Source organism: Aythya ferina (genome assembly GCF_964211825.1).
Source record: "Aythya ferina genome assembly, chromosome: Z".
Taxonomy (NCBI): domain Eukaryota; kingdom Metazoa; phylum Chordata; class Aves; order Anseriformes; family Anatidae; genus Aythya; species Aythya ferina.
In genome coordinates, this window is record NC_140299.1 from 37,787,086 (window position 1) to 37,804,917 (window position 17,832).

General features: G+C 40.1%; 1 protein-coding gene across 2 annotated transcripts in view; it reads right to left on the bottom strand.

Moving 5' to 3' along the window:
• PCSK5 (proprotein convertase subtilisin/kexin type 5) overlaps nucleotides 1–17,832 on the bottom strand; it is a 256,873-nt gene that overhangs the window by 176,633 nt on the left and 62,408 nt on the right. For both annotated transcript variants that reach the window (XM_084504938.1, XM_084504939.1), the window contains exons 4-5: nucleotides 6,195–6,338; nucleotides 3,900–3,976 (exon numbers count right to left, since the gene is read on the bottom strand). In XM_084504938.1, coding sequence (XP_084361064.1) covers nucleotides 3,900–3,976; nucleotides 6,195–6,338 — 221 coding nt within the window. The remainder of the gene's footprint in view (nucleotides 1–3,899; nucleotides 3,977–6,194; nucleotides 6,339–17,832) is intronic.

Genomic DNA, 17,832 nt, shown 5'->3' on the forward strand with positions numbered 1-17,832 from the left:
CTGAAAAGGCTGATGAAGTGCTGTGCCTGCCCTCCTACCATCACATTTCACCTCAGAACCTAGGGTCTGAGTGCTTTCACCTGAGACGTAGGGTCAGAAAGTTCAAATCCTTCATCCCTGGGAGAAATGAATCTGCCCAGTGTTATCTTACATAAAAAACTCTAACTAGCAACAATACAGAAAGCAGCCTTTCTTCTCTGGATATGCTTTGTAAAAAAAAAAATGATGGCTTTGGTAGTTAGCTAAATGAAAAGATTCATCTGTGACTCCCAGCTGGAGATCATGTCCTTGCAGTGCCAAAGATGGCGAATCCCTGAAAAGCCAACTGAACTGGGAGACCTCTGAGTGCACCCTCACCATGTTCCAGCTCTGGGGACAGGAGCATCATCATGTAGATGAGCCAGGGTGAGTCCCCAAAGTGTGTTTGTAGGACAGTAGTGGAGAGCGATGTGCTGTGATGCAAACTGGCAACTCAGCTGAGGGCCAGACTGACTGTCACATCTTTTCTCTAAACTCCTTGGAGGCTACTGCCAGCAACTGCCCACCCATCACAGGCAGTTCCACGGACAACAGTTGTAGCTGCTTGGGGCATTATCATACAGTCATCTTATCTCAGTAAACCCAGCCTTTACAGTAAGAGGTTCAGGCCATGCTTCATTTTCCCTATTTGTGCCTGTCTAGTTCTCCTCTGACCTCAGGCTGAGCCGAATGAGGTACCTACTTGACCTGGCTGAAAATGAAATTTGTTGTTGCTAGCACAATTTTCATCTTTATTAGTTCCCTACTCTGGAGAACTACATGATGATTTGGGAAAGACAGGAGGAATGAACATACACGAGGTAAGGAGTACAGGTCACCAGCCATTTGAGGTGACCATGTAACCACAGCTTTGCTCTGCCAGCATCTTTGTATGGGTCCGTAATTCAGACAACCAGTTCAAAGCTAGGGCTGATGCTGAAGTGGTCAGCCACACAAATTAGTTGTTGCAGCAAAATGAGTCGCAATGCCTACGGGCCCTGGGCTGCAAACAATTTACAATCTTATGTTCATACTCTATTTTAAGGTGACTCATATTCTTAAAAACCTTGCTGGCAGTTCTGAGACTTATCATACACCAAAACAGAGACTTCTTTTATTACCTACCAAAACATTTATAGCACATTTGCTGATTCTAACTTTTTGACACCAATGACAGCCCACCTCTAAGGCTAAAATAATAACAGCACATGAAATTCCTCAATTAAAAAAAAAAAAAAAAGCTTTTGAAAGAGCAAGAATTTATAGACTTTTTTATTCATTCCTCTGTATCAATGAATGTGCGTCTTCAGGATATGTCCTAAAAACTTTGATGTAGCATAAGCATTTTCATTACAAGCATCTGGTTCTGAAATCTTTGGTTTGTCACTAACTTAACTGAGTCAATACAGCCACTGGGTCTTTCAACCATTTGTTCCACATTAGTGTTTTCTTCCTTGCATAACTTAAACTAGTCTGCACGTGCAGAATATTTACACATTTCAAAGCAAAGGGTGTTATTGAATTTATCTATATATTCTCTCATGGTACTCTTGCTTCAGGAGATTTCTAGTGAAGAAGAGGCAGATATGATTCAGTAAACTGAGATTCTGTATGAAAATAGGATGAGAAAGATATGCCTAAGGGGCAAAAGGGGAAGAAACAGTTCTTGCATGTACTTGTTTCTACACAAAAATATTTGGCAATAAGCAAACAGCATCAAATAAGAACAACTGAATGAGAACAGATGCTGATTGCAGTCCCAAATAAATAAACTATTATTACTATTCAGATTAATACTGACATACTATTTTTTATGCTAAACAGGATTTCTAGTCATGTATATATGTATATTTATTTATATGTTTTTTAAAGAGTTAAATCCTCACAGATTTCATATCTCAGCCTACCAGAAAGGATCAGGCTGACTAACCAAGCAAGTATTCAGCAGAATTTGCCTTAATTTTCATATTTATTTCATATAATGAAAGCAACTACGACAGGTCCTTGAGACTCACTGTAAGATGAGTGCATGTATATGTAACCGGCAGCTATGTGTAATAAGGTCCTGTTGTTCAGCATGTTTATGTATTTTCCCTCCTATATTGACCAGAAGAGCATTCTCCCATCAAAGTGTGGTCCAGCATTGCTCCAATTGCTTCCTCCAGTCAAGCTAAGTTTTCTGTTGACTCCCAGTGAGTTAGCTCACTCTTGCTGTATTCTTCTGGAAAAAGTTTGTGAGATTGCAAGGGAAAAAAAAGAAAAAAAAAAACTCTACCAAAACCAAACAAAAATAAAAATAAAAATTAAAAAACAAACAAACAAACAACAACAACAAAAAAAAAAACATGTATCCAAAAGCATTTGACGTCTGTAAAGAACAAAGTTTCACCTCCTGTATTCTCTCTTCTGTAGGCAGGTAATATCAAATGCTTTCCACAATAAAGAACACCAGACCTCAAGGAAACAGTATGTACATACAGCATGTTGACAACTAGAAGGATCCCCTTCCTCTAATACATGTAATTCCACAGAAAGGTATTTCTTTATGCCAAGTTGTCGTGGCTTTGGTTGTGACAATAGTAATTTTCTTCACAGAGGCTTGTTTGATTCTGTGTTTTGGATTTTTGATGAAAATGGTGCTAACACGCTGATGTTTTCAGTTCTTGCAGAGCAGTGCTTGCACAGAGTCAAACATTTTTTCTGCTTCTTGTGCTGCCTTGCCACTGAAGAAACTAGGAATGCAACAGGAGGTGGAAGGGGACACAGCCAGGTCCAGACTGACCACAGGGATATTCCATATCATATGACATCATGCTCATTAATAAAAGATGTGGTAAAGAAGGAGGAAAAGGGGGACATTGGGAGTGATGGCATTTGTCTTCCCACGAAGCCACTATGCATGCTGAGTCCTGCTTTCCTGGATGTGGCTGAACACCTGTCTCTCAATGGAGCAGCAAATGAATTCCTTGTTTGACTTTGCTTGTGTGCCCAGCTTTTGGTTTGCCTAGTGAACTATCTTTATCCCAACCCATGAGTTCTCTCACTTCCACCTTTCCAATTCTCTCCTCCATCCTACCCTGAGAGAGTGAGCAAGCAGCTCTGTGGTACTGAGCTGCCTGCCGAGTGAAATCACTGCACAAGTACCTAGTAAAACAACTTTACCAACTGCACTTAGAAATACCCATGGGGACAGAATGGTGGCCCTCTTCCTGAGCCCTGTGAGTTTGTCCCCAAGACTTCACAATAGTACATCCAAAGAGCAGAGCTAGAATGACAAATACCAGGAAGTGCTTTGAAGGAGAAACATATCACTCATGCTGATATATTCAGACAGTCACATGACACAGATATCATAACTAGGCAGAATTGCTATTCCTGGGTTTATATGGTTTCTAGCAAATTTCTATGTGTAAAATCTCCATGAGGTTAAGACTGAAAGTATTAGAAAATATTAGAAAGGTAAATCACCACTAACTTTTTTTTTTTTCTTCAAAACTCAAAGTCTATGAAGTTAAAGAAAGTCAGAAGCCAAGACAGTTGTTACATTTAACAACCTGCCAATAACTCACTGAAGTAGTATCTAAGAAAGGTAAGAGCCACCACTTTATATTCTGCATCCCAAAGGGATTGAAAATGTTTCCTTTCATGCACCCAGAACTCTCAGACTAATTTTTATGTGGTTTTGGATTGCTCCAAATGCATTCAAAGAGTAAGTGTCATGCAATGTGCATGGAAGAGACATAAATACATATTTCACAAAGATTTAAATACAAGTCATGCTGCCTTATGGGGATTCAAGTTTTCCCGGCTTTCACAGAAGAACTTGTATGCTCTACTTGAGGAACTACATTGAAAGTGTCATGAGTGTCATAGTGCCTTACTTGTTCTCGTTGCTGGCATCATATCGAGGCATAGGGTCAAAATCATTTCCATTGACATCAAAACTGGCCTGCGAATCCTGTAGCCAACAGGAGAAATAAAATCAGTTTCTCATTAATTAGTCATTGAGTCATGTAGCCTATACATTCTTCAGCAGGTTTGTACAAGAGAGTCATTAGGTTAACTAACATTCCTGCGGTTTTATGATGACTGCATTTTTTTAGGAAAGGATTATGTATTTAATAATGATGGGATTTACAGATTTTATTTTATCTTTGGAAAAAGGAAGAGAATAATGAATGCTCTGAAAAGCCATAGTTCAGTTGCATAGAGGAAATAGAAAGTGCAGTTTCATTAAACCAAAAAACCTTCTAAGAAACTTTTGGAACTTCAGAGAGTTCATTTTCAAAACTGGGATTTCACTAAATGTTTCAAGATTCAAGAAAAGTTATCTGCAGCATGATGACTGAAGTTTCAGGAAACAATATAATTTTCTTAAGGATATTAATATAAAAAATACAGCTTCAAATATATTGAATTCCTATTTGTTTGGGAGTGTAAATGTTTCAAATATATTGAGGGTATCTGCACATTTCTACTTCAAATTTTACCAGGATTCTTACAGCTGAAAATAGTTTATAGAGTAAACATCTGATGGTTTGTATGGCTTCCGTTAATCCATGTGGTAGCATGCAGTGTGTTGACATGGCAAGCAGTTCTTTTTAATCTCTTATTTTTTCAAAACCAGTTACCACATCCACCTCAAATATTCCTGTTTGCAGCCACACCAGCAATAATCTGACATATAGAAGGCATTTGTCATCAAACAAGCAATGTGTACTGCTTTGGGGGAATTCCTTCTTGGTGTGAGGAAAAAGAGAGAGGAGGTGGTATGGGAATAAATAGCTGCTTTAAATTCAGTGGAAGGACAGTACTGGGATGAAGTGACAATCTGGATCATTCAATGAGAGGGTAAAATACTTTGTTTGTTTAAACAACTTTAAAGATTAAAGAGAAAGATGTGGCATGCATTAGGATCAATCACATACTGACAAATAGGGCAACAGCCTGTCACTTCTATTTATGCAGTCCTCATGTATTTCAGATCTGAGTTCCACGTGCAGCATGGGGAAGGATGTAAGTGTGGCTAATTTAAAATAAATGGCTTTAAACTGTGGAAAAGACTGTAGCTTTTGATGGGTTATTAATGATATTATTGTTGCCTTTATGTCTTAAATGTTTTGTCAAGATGGTATGCTACCTGGAAAAAAGCCTGTGTTGAGAGTTTTTTTACAATGCCTATGACTCTAACAGGACTAAATGTGTATGCATGCCTTGTGCTGGTCATCTTCACTGGTTATACTCAACACATCTGTATTTGTTGTTTCTTTATCTTGTGTAAATATAAAGCTCACACATGTCACTTCAGAGAAATAATAAGGTTGCCAAGGTGCCAAGGTCTTGTGCTTTTGGGTAATGCCTATTCCTGAAACTCAGGAAAAATCACTCCAGCAAGCACGGTTGTGACACTCTGAGCAGCTTTAAGTTCAGATACAAACACAAGAAGTCACCCACTAGAGAAGGAACTTCTCTTCACCTTATGCAGTCCTTCCAAGGTATATTAAAACAATCATTTAAACATGATGAACCACAAGCAAAAAGAAACTTTCTGATGGGACATGAAATACCGGACATGGTAAAAAAGGACACTGATCTCCTCTTATTGTAAACTGGGAAGGGGCTCACTGGAGTTTAGAAAGACTCATTATAAAGACCACAAAATATTCTACACCTCTTTTTAATTGAGTTATAACCTTTTCCTTTAATATCATTTCCAGCAATAACTAGCTTTAAAAATGAACACATAGAACAATACATCTAACATTACAGCCTTTGAGACAAGAGCTACTGTCTTGCTAGCTAAATGTATTTGTCAAAAACAGACTTCAGCTGCTCACATTAACTGGAAAGCAGAGTATTTCCATTCCTTAAGTTCTGCAAGTGTGAAGATATTAGGTAAAATAATTGTGGAGAAGAGGAAAAATATCTGTTTATTGGTCCCGGTCCTTCAGAAACGCAGGACTCAGCTACACAAGGCATCTAGATATTAAAGACATTCTGGCTGAATATAGTCTTAACTAAAAGAATACAGACTATCAAAATTCATCTATTTTCCTTCCAATTTGAGGAAAACATTGTATGAGTCTTCTTCCTTCCCTCCTCCCTCCCTCCAATGAGCAGCAAATTTATTGCACGGTAATAATGCAGCAGCAAATCAGACTCTAGCAAACACTCACATAATTCTGCATCAAGTCTGGATGGTTTCTTTCAATGCCGTCATCCAAGATGGTGACCACAACATTTTTTCCAGTGTAACCTCTCTTCCAAGCACCTACTATATTCATATCTGATTGGCAATGATGAGTGTTATCACTGCAGTGCTGTGGAGAGAAGAGGAGATAAAAATGTTGGATGTTGCAGACTAGTGAGCAGTATGGGGTTGAGATATTATCCTACTTACGTCAACATTACCATTTAAATTAGCACAAGCACATTGATTTGAATAGCAACTATACAAGATCAACACCTTCATTTAGAACGAAATGAATAATTAAAAAGAAACGCCTAATTGTATGAAAATTGTTTGTCCTGTTATTTTATATTTTTTTTCTCAGATTACTTTTCATGCTAAGCAATAGGAAAATGAAGCAACCATCCACAATAAACCACTAGGATCTGTGTATAAAATAAAAGGACTATTCCTGACTGTTAAGTGCCCTTATTTAAAATGTACATTTGAATTATTTTATTTTTTTTTCAGAAAAACAAACCATATGTGGATAAAAGGAGACAAAAGCCTGTACAGAAATGGCCACAAAAACAAATACTGCTTTTTGGAGCTTATGTGCTGCATAATTTCTTGACAGAATGTTTGGAAAGTAATCCAGATTCACTTCTATCTACAAAAGAAGACTTTTGGCAGGTTTTGTGCAGTATCAGCAGGAGATGAGCAGCAGTTAAGAACCTGTAACCAAAGACTGAAAAACTTGCAGCTGAAGGTGTCTAAAGAATTGCAGATAGTTAGACAGAGAGCAGTCTGTGATACAGCTTTCAGTGCATCCACGTCTGGAGAAAAGAAAAGTTTAGGGTACTTTAAAACCGAAAGCCTCTTCTTTCTTTGACACAAATGCACCCAGATCACATGAAGTGATCTGGTGTGCTGTGACAGTGAGACGTGACCCATGGGTGTCCATCTGCCCCACCAGCAGCTCTGGCCTGCAGGCAGAGCTGTCTCTGCTGAAGCAGGCCCATCAGCTCCCCTTCCTGTAGCCCCTTCCAGGCTCAGGCAGAGCAATGGGCACAAATAAGAGGGGAAAAGCAAAGGGTGGGAGGAAGGAAGAAAAACAGAGACTGACCCTGAAACTTGTATCGTAGCAACAGCACCCATGCTAGTGTGCTTGGCACTCACTCCCTGCTCCACGGCCTTGTGCCCTCATCTCAGCCTGATGTTTTGGTGCCCCACAAATAGTAAGCAGTATGAACACATCCAGGGAGATGCACTTCACCTTGAGCTGGCCCAACCCTTTCCTCCTAAACATGAGCACACTACAGGCTAACATGCAAACTGACATCAGGTTGCTATCACATCTTACTTTTCCTCCTTTTTCTCCCTTTTCCTCCCTTCCCCTGCACTTTCATAAACAAACCATTGGATTTAAGAGTGGTCATTTGCTGTTACTAAATCAAAACTGCATTATTAGGTACTATATGCACATACATACAGCATACATTCTTCCTTGCCGTCTTTTCCTTGTGCATGCAAACATCCACCTGCCTGCCTGACTCTGTCTATCCATCCACACACAAAGGCACTTGAAGACTTTCAGGGCCCTGTTCCAAAGAATGTACAGGCCTGGCTTAATGCTTTTGTTCTGTGTACTGCTTGGAAATGCTCACACTGCTGGATTTATGGAATTAACTACAGTCAAAACCTGCCGTCTATATACTGAATGTAATGGTTGTACACGTCAGGCTTTCTAATGTACAAACAGCAATATCAAAAGCATGTGATGCTTCCAGGTGCCTTTGTGCTTTTCAAAAGTGTTACTAATTAAGCATCAGAAAATGCCCACAAAACTGATGAGTATCATTAATCACAATTTATTGGTGTGAAGACAAGGAGACAAAAAGTGGAAGAACCTGCCCCCAGCCACAGAGCAAACCCAGGAGAGAAAGGCAATTCCTGGCCCTGGCCTCCAGTCAAAGTAACTGGGACACTACTTTGCCCCTTCATCCCCTTCTCTGAAATTTCCAACGATCCTTTGGATGCTTTTCTGCTCATTTTGTCCTCTCTTCATGGGTAATAATCTTGTTGTTTTGCTTCCCAGCCAGTCAAACCAGGCAGGATGAGCAAGCAAACGCTTTTTAATCCTGAAAGGGATGCTGGCTCTCTGAAAGCATGTTGGCTCTCCACCAGAAGATGACTACTTCTTCCATTAATGCTGCTGGCATGGCCTGTTGCCCTCACTTACCTCTCCTGAACTGCTGTTTGTGGTGGTGGCAGAAAGGAGTTAATTCATCAGCTGTTTTGCCACACACATGCAGGTGAACACAATGAAAGAGATATTGCTCACTTTGCCATGTGCTTTGTTAGCGTGCAAGAGATGTACCAGATGAAATTGATATTCAAATTACCTTGCTCTGCTCCAAGACTGGGCAGAAAGCTAGTCTAAACAAAATCTTTCTGCATAAAAGAAATTCCAGGAGTAAAGCAGGCATAAATGTATGTGCCCACATAAAACTTTAGATCACAGCATACGTGACATACAGACAGAGAATACAAAGGCAGTGGAGATCCATCCAACTGGGAGTAGTTCAATAGCAGATGAGGTGTTCAGTTCTTACTGTTAATATATGTTACTTATTCTCAAGTCTTATTAATAATAGCAATTTTTTCCAGCTCTGTTCCTCACTGTTCTTTCTGCTTTTACTACTGTTTTATCTATGCTTTTCTCTCCTTGTTCCTAGCTCTATTCTTCTCTGCCAATACTATCTTTTGCCAATTAATTTTTCGTTTTGTTTGATTCAACATCTGATTTCAGCTTCCCCAATCATGCCTTATCTCTGTATTAAGATTAATCTGACTGTGCACATTTCTCTCAAAGCAGTCAGAAGATTTGGCTTTTATCAGGAACACTTCACATTTTAGAGAGCAATTACTCTTCCAATGCTATGTAATATTGTAGAGATACACCGTTTCACATGGAATACCCTCTAACATGCTATTACTTGGTTTCACTTGCACTCTTTCCTGTCCCTTTAAAGTACTCTTTCCTTCAAAAACATTTATTGTAAGGAATTTTCCACTATTGAGTTCCATTCTATTTTTATTTTTTTTTTTAACCATGTGCTGCTTCTTCACACCTATCCAACTTACATTGTCAGCTGCTTAACAGAGAGCTGTTTTTAAAGAATTTGGAAGCACTGTTTCAATTTATAGTGTTAGCCAAATAAAAAAGAATAAAATAACAGTCATGATAATAAAAATTATGTGATTCACAGAGATGGATTTTATATCAGTGGGCATTTATTGAATTTTCTAGCTTATTTTCTTTTTTTTTTTTCCTGTTCTCTCTTTTCAGAATTAAAAACAAACCTTGTCATATTAATGTATAAAAGGTTTGCAAGGTTTCTATTAGACCTTTTAATCTTTGAACTGTTGTTATCTAATTTTGAAGGCAATAGTATAAACCACACTTGAAATACAGAATTATGGAATAAATTTGTCTATGGAATTTCCCCCTCCTCCCAGCAGATAAAGTAATTCAGAAATTTCCTGCATTGGTACCATGACTAGACAACTGCAGTGAACCAGCACCATTTCAACATACATTGGTTTCATCTATTGCCTGGAGGATACCATCAAAATGAATAAACAACCTCTCACCCACTTACATAGAGTAATTTGACTGAGATTTTTAAAAGGCTCTCAAAGAATGGTGTTTTTCTTTAGACTGTTTAATTGGAAAATGTTAATGATACTACTTTTGGTATTTAATAGAATCAGTCTGCAAGGGTGAAAGGCAGTTGAAGGACGCATAGGAAGGGAGGGACCTCTAGCAAAGAAAATGTCAGATATGGAACGTTTCTCATACTTGAAATTCAATTACTATGAGTGTAAAAAGACAAAATAATCACTTAGGCATCTTTGGACAGACAATTTGAAAGCCTGCCTCTGCAATTAACAAGCAGACAAAACATTAGAAAGTTTTCTGTTTTGACTTATTAGACTCCAATCATTTTCAATGCTTTCAATGTTAGACGTGTGCTTGGATTCTCTTAACTATTTTGTGAAATTCTGTCTAAAAACTAGCCTGTAGTCATTGTATCATTATTTTAACATTTCCTGTGTGCTGCACTAATTTTGGTGGGCTTGATATATGTAGTTAGGGATCAATAGCAAAATGGAAAATGGAAAATTAAGAATCATATTAATGGCCAAAACCTCTTGGAATTCCAGAACTTGAAATCAAATTAAAAGAACAGTTACTATGAAATTCTGCTCTCTCTTTTGCCGTGCCTATAAAAAGAGTGTAGAAATAGAAATATCTAATCCTGTGACATGAGGTCTTTCAGAAAAGATCTATTGTGTTCTCTGTAAGTCTTCATAAGGTACGTTATTTTGATTTCCTATAGTTTTTGAGTAGCCAGGACTTTTTTGGACTATATATATGTATATATATATTCATATCTGATTATTAATATAGTAGGATGAACATAAATTATCAGCTTTTAACTTCAGTAGAGGAGACATCCTGATGCTATGTTCAGCTTTTTGAGGTGCAGTGTTCTAAGTTAAAACTTGTCAATTGTTCTTGTTTCCTGAAAAAAAAAAAAAAAAAAAAAAGAGAGAGAGAGAGAAAGAGAAATAATCTGTTTTCTTTATGCTTTTGATGTGATCCAATTTTAAAGGGAATGAAAGAAATAAGCAGAGAGGTAATCAGGAGACATGGAAAGGCAGGATACTTATTAAAATGGCTCTCGTAATGTTACAGAAATCATGACAACATGCTTTGAAGAGCATTATAACCTGAAGAACTGAAGTGATTTACTGAAATTACTTTTTGGTTTCTCTAGAATAAGCAGTTGAAAGCCACATTTTCTAAGATGACTATTAAAATAATGTTTCTTTTTAGAAGTATTTCTCACATTTTTTTATTCTTTCATCACAATATACAAAAGGTGAAAGGATTTTTATAAGCAGAATGTATACTTGCATAATTTAAAATTTTTTTCTTAAATATAATGTGATATTTATTGCATGATACAAAGCAATTTCTAACTGTATAGGAAATTATTTTCTTCTTTGTTTCACCTTTAAATAACTTCTTTTTACAGCTGCACACAATATTTGAAGATCGATCAGGAGTAGACAGATAATATAATTGACTGATTCATCTCAAACACAGGATTTTTTTTTTCATTGAATTGTGTCTGACTTCTGGAGCCATGTGTTTACTGAATTGCTACTTTTTACTTTTTTTTTTTTTTTTTTAATCTGTGTCAGTATAAATAGAAATATTCCAAGAGTGCACCATCTTAAATATTTAAAAACAATTTATTGCTTGTGCACCTTGAGAAAGTTTAGTTAATTTACTTCAGAGATGAATGTCATTCATCTTTATTGATTCTTTAGGTTAACAAATAAAAATACAATTGGAGACCCATAAGAACAATTATAGGCATACATTATTTTACGCCTGTTTAAGTAATGAAGGAGAACAGGAAATCAGTATAAAAGGGCTTCTTGTATTCATTGGAGTATCTGATGACTACAGTCAGACAAGAATAACATACAAGGCTGTTTTTATGTTTTTTGCAGTGAAAAATATGGAACTCGTAACTCTTATTCTTTGTGTTTACATTGCTATTCTTTCCAAAAATAGAGTATTTCATAATGCATAAAATTTTTATTCAAGACAATTCCATTACTTTTCCATCATGGGCAACATGGGAAACCAGTCAACACTGGTTTCTTCTGCAACCCATGTGCTGCCTCAAACATGAATTAATTTAGGAAAGCACTGCATGTCCATGTTCCATAGGCTGCCAGGCTGATGACGACTTTTTAGGAGTGGAAAACTTTCCCCTTTTCTAGCTATGCAGATGGCAGAATTTCTCTCCCTGTTGCAAATCCTAGAACCTGCAGAGGCACAGGAATAGTGTGCTTCTAACATGGCCTCTTTGTTCCACATGGGGCATGTCTTGTTGCTCCATTAGGATGCCTGCCTCTAGTCCTGTTTCTTTCCCAAGTGGAGGGAACTACAGAGACTCCTTCAAGGCAACAAGAGATGTAGCTAAAACTGCATCATGGTTATTGAGTGTGTTCTGCTGCCTCCACTAAACAAATGTGAAAAGGGGTATTCACAAAAATGCAAAAGGCCCACCATATCCTCCACCAAACAGCACAGCCACATAAAAACACAGAAAGAAAAGAAAGTAAAAAAGGAAAATGTGAATTAAAGCAGCCAGGATGTGTCTGCTTTACTTTGAAAGTACAAATTGTCCATATGACTGGCATGCTATTGACCTGGTGCAACTGGTATACCTTGAATATGTACTAACATGTTGTAAGATCTATATCAACGTATGGACAGAGTTCTGCCTTGGAAACGTTGGAAAAAATATAGGTACCTGATGAATAACCTCCTGGGGAAGCAGCAAAGGATAGATGAAGGAGGAGAGAAATAATTTCCACAGCTTGTGGCTACTGCTAAGTAATGGAGGAAGAAAATAAGCATGCATAGAAATACATCCCTATATGTAGCAGTGTTCTCTCAAGATGCCTGTATGATGACTGTTACTACTGATGGTGCTGCTGCTACTACTGATGCTGCTACTACTATACAAACAGCTTACTTATCAACAAAAGGCTGGAAAGTGAACCAAAAGTTAATGTGCATTTTAAGTTAAGTTAAAGGAACAGAACAGGACAGGTAAATGACTGGCTGAGGGAGTGGTGTCTGGACCAGGGATTTGGGTATTTTGATCTTGGGCCGTCCTTTGAGAGGCCGGGTGTGTGGGCTACGGACAGACACCAACTGAGCAAGTGGGGTTCAAGTGTTTTGGGGAGCAAGCTCTCTGGGCTGATTACCAGGGCTTTATACTAGGTTTGATGGGGGAAGAGAGGGGAGCTAAAGGTGACAGAGAAGGGCTGGGGGAAGTTGTCACTTCTGTCACTGTGGAAGACAGGGAAAAACTTCTGAGCTCTCCCATAGGATTGTCTGAGGGCTCCTCAGAGAGGGTAGCATTCCCGATCCCCCGTCCAGTATCTTCTTCGTGCATCCCCACAGGGGTAACTGCACCTGCTACTTCCCTAAAGTGCCTGTACACCAATGCACGGAGCATGGGAAATAAACAGGATAAGCTCGAGATCTGTGTTTGGTCGTGGTGCCATGATCTCGTTGTGATCACTGAGACATGGTGGGACAGCTCGCATGACTGGAACACAGTCATGAAGGGCTACGTCCTCTTTAGGAAAGACAGGCTGTGGAAGCAAGGGGTTGGGGTTGCCCTTTATGTGAGGGAGCAATTAGAATGTACCCAGCTCCAGCTGGGGGAGGGTGAAGGACAAGTGTAGAGCTTGTGGGTAAGAATTAAGGGTTGGGCTGGTATGGGAGACATGGTGGTAGGGGTCTACTACAGGTCTCCAGATCAGGAGGAGGAAGTCGATGAGGCCTTCTATGAGCAGCTGCTAGTAGCCTCTCAATCACAAGTGCTGGTCCTCATGGGGGACTTCAATTACCCAGACATCTGCTGGGAAAGCAACTCAGCCAGGCACAAGCAGTCTGACGCAGGTGGTGGAGTAGCTGACGAGGCATGGGGTGCTCCTGGACCTTGTTCTTACCAACAGGGATGGCCTTGTTAGGGATGTGAAAGTAGGGGGCAGCTTGGGATGCAGCGACCATGAGATGGTGGAGTTCAAGATGGAACTAGGCAAAGGAAGTAAGGCTAAAAGCAGGATTGCTACCCTGGACTTCTGAAGAGCCAACTTCAACCTCTTCTGGGACCTGCTTGGGAGTATATCATGGGATAGGTTGCTAGAAGGCAAGGGTGCTTGTGAGAGCTGGGCTACATTTAAACAGCACTTCTTTCATGCTCAGGATTGGTGCATCCCGAGGAATAGGAAATTGGGGAAGGGGGGCAGGAAACCTGCATGGATGAGCAAGGAGCTCATCAATAAGATCAAAAGGAAGAGGATGGTCTATGAAATGTGGAGAAAGGGCCTGTCCTCTTGGGAGGAGTATAGACGTGTTGTCAGGGCCTGCAGGGACACGATGAGGAAGGCTAAAGCCCACCTAGAGATGAGGCTTGCAAAAGAGATAAAGGATAGTAAGAAGAGTTTTTTCAAGTATATAAACAGCAAGAGGAAGACTAGGGATAATGTGGGTCCCTTGCTGAATGAGGGGGGTGTCCTGGTAACAGGAGACACTGAGAAGGCAGAGATACTGAATGCTTTCTTTGCTTCAGTCTTTGCTTCAAGGACACTCCCCCGGGACTCCTCGCCCCTGGCAATAGGACAAAGGGTCTGGGAAATGGAGGGCTCCCCCCTGGTGGATGTGGGAGTGGTTCGGGAGCGTCTGAGTGGGCTCAACGCACACAAATCCATGGCTCCCGATGGGATGCATCCGTGTGTGCTAAGGGAGCTGGCAGATGTGATTGCCAAACTGCTCTCTATCATCTTTGAAAGATCCTGGAGAACAGGTGAGGTGCCTGAAGACTGGAGGATAGCCAATGTCACTCCGGTTTTCAACAAGGGCAAGAAGGAGGATCTGGGAAAATACAGGCCAGTCAGTCTCACCTCTGTCCCTGGAAAGGTATTGGAGCAGCTTGTTCTGGATGCCGTCTCCAAGGAATTGGAAGAGAAGAAGGTTATGAGGAGTAGTCAGCATGGATTCACCAAGGGGAAGTCGTGCTCAACCAACCTCATTGCCTTCTATGATGGCACCACCAGCTGGGTAGATGGAAGGAGAGCGGTGGATGTCATCTACCTTGACTTTAGCAAGGCTTTTGACACTGTCTCTCATGACATCCTGATAGCAAAGCTGAGAAAGTGTGGGATAGATGAGTGGAAGGCAAGGTGGGTTGAGAACTGGCTGACTGGCCGAGCTCAGAGGGTGGTGATTGGCGGCGCAGAGTCTGGCTGGAGCCCTGTGACTAGTGGTGCTCCCCAGCGGTCGGTGCTGGGTCCGGTCTTGTTCAACATCTTCATCGACGACCTTGATGAGGGAATAGTGTGCCCTCAGCAGGTACACTGATGACACAAAGCTGGGAGGAGTGGCTGACACACCAGAAAGCTGTGCTGCCATTCAGTGAGACCTGGACCGGCTGGAGAGATGGGCACGAAGAAACCAAATGAGATTTAATAAGAGCAAGTGTAGAGTCCTGCAGCTGGGAAGGAACAACCTGAAGTATCAGTACACTCTGGGGGATGACCTGCTGGAGAGGAGCTCTGAGGAGAAGGACCTGGGGGTCCTGGTGGACGACAGGTTGACCAGGAGCCAGCACCGTGCCCTTGTGGCCAAGAGGGCGAATGGGATCCTGGCATGCATTAAAAGGAGCGTGGCCAGCAGGTCAAGGGAGGTAATCCTGCCCCTCTACTGTGCCCTGGTCAGGCCTCACCTGGAGTACTGTGTCCAGGGCTCCTCGGTACAAGAAAGAGAGGGATCTCCTGGAAAGAGTCTAGTGGAGGGCCACGAAGATGATACGGGGCCTGGAGCATCTTTCTTATGAGGAAAGGCTGAGAGACCTGGGTCTGTTCAGCCTGGAGAAGAGAAGACTGAGAGGGGATCTCATCAGTGTATATAAATATCTGAGGGGTGGGGGACAGAAGGATGTAGCCAACCTCTTCTGAGTGGTCTGTGGGGATAGGACAAGGGGCAATGGCTGCAAGTTAGAACACAGGGAGTTCCGCACTGACATGCGAAAGACCTTCTTCACGGTGAGGGTGATGGAGCCTTGGAACAGGCTGCCTAGGGAGGTTGTGGAGTCTCCTTCTCTGGAGATATTCAGAGAATATGTGTCTGGACGCCTACCTGGGCAGCCTGCTCCGAGGAACCTGCTTTGGCAGGGGAGTTGGACCTGATGATCTTTCGAGGTCCTTTCCAACCCCTACAGTTCTGTGATTCTGTGATTTTCACCTGCCTAAAATCCTGTTTAAGAATAAAAATAATTATTTTATTAGTTAGAGAGAATATATGAAAATAGCAGCTGCTCCCTGGCCCCAGCTGTGCAGCATCAACCCTGGGGATCCAGTATTCACGAAGGATGAATAATTCCTCAGAGAGACAATTCTTTCCATTCTGCCATTTTTTGTGGCCTTTGCTTCATTGCTTCATATTTTTATTTGACCTCCTCTAAGTCCCCCAAAAAGAAAGAGAAATAGGGCAGTTTTACAGAAAGTTCCAAGATGCTTTTTTTTTTTTTTTTAAATGCATCAGTTCATGGAGTCCATATAACTATATGACTGCTTGAGTGCTCACGCGTTTAAAAGTCTTTTTTACTTCTCTTGGTCATAAAAGATTTTGAAAATGTTTCAGATCACAAAAGCAAAAAAAAATAAAAAAATCTAAGCTCTTGATTTTATATGCAAATTCAAGACTATATTCTGGCATGACTTGTGAGTTTTGAATGCTAGAGGCTTGTAATACTAATCTCCTTAACTCCCCAACTTTCTTTCCAGCCTGAAAGGTCTCAAACAAAGCTGTAGATTGCGGTTATCACTGCAGATATGTGGTATTTAAACAGTGACATAAATCAAAGAGTACCAGCATACAGATTAAATGTTGATTGTCTGAGTTTTCTTGTTCTTAAGTACTGTAGCCAGTCTAAAATCCACCTAATTTCCAGATTTCTGAGTACAGAATGGGCTAGAAAAAGCCTAAAGGGCATCAGAATTATAAAAATAGCCATATTGCTTGTATGTGCTGTTTATTTGGCATGTGTATTGTGAGGATTTGACAAATGGTAAAACAGGAGCATTGCAACATGAAAGAACGTAAAAAAAAATAATATTGGACACAAAAGAAGGTGCTTCTATAGTTAGCTGAGTAAGATATTTCTGGTTTTATTATCATCTGCTTTCAGTGATCAGTTTACATCTTTTGACAAAAAATTCAGAGTTCCTAATCTTTCAGTTAAATTGTATGAGTAAAAATTAACCTGAAGACAGTTTGCAGTCACCTAATAGACCAACCTTTTTTTTATCTCTCTCTTTCAAGCTAGACTCGATGTTTTGGTTATTTCTAAGATAACAATTAAACAGACAGATGGTAAGTCTTGCTTTAAAATAGTTTCCATAACTTTCTAGGGATTCTCTCTAAGCTATAAAAGACACTTTCTTTGCAACTTCCTTTTTAAGCCATTTTGAGTAGAAAGACTACTACCCTACTACCCCTCTGCCAAGTTGTTAAGAAGCATGGGAGAGGGGCTCATTTTATTCAGACTGTGTGAACATATGTGACAGAATCTAACTCACCATACAGAGGGAACTCTCTGAGCAGATGGCTCCAATTAATCATTAACCTTCCTGATAAGACTGATGAGAGTGGGAGGAGACCAGGGCTTATACAAATCCACTTCATTGCCCTTCCTCTTTTTATTTCACAAGGATAAGAACGATGTTTAAGAAGTATATGCTGTTATGCAAATACTGGAGTAAGGAGAGCTGATTTAGGAGGGCTTAGAAAACTTGTTTTTCTAAGAATGTTCTGAACTTGTATGGATGAGAGGACTTGTGAGAAAACAGATGAAGAAAGCTCTGAACACTCATACCCAAATTTTTAAGGACTTTTGCATTACTGCAGTGTTTTTTTTTTTTTTTTTTTTTTTTTTTTTTCCTCTCTATTTTACATTGTGGTCAGATCCCTTTGATCC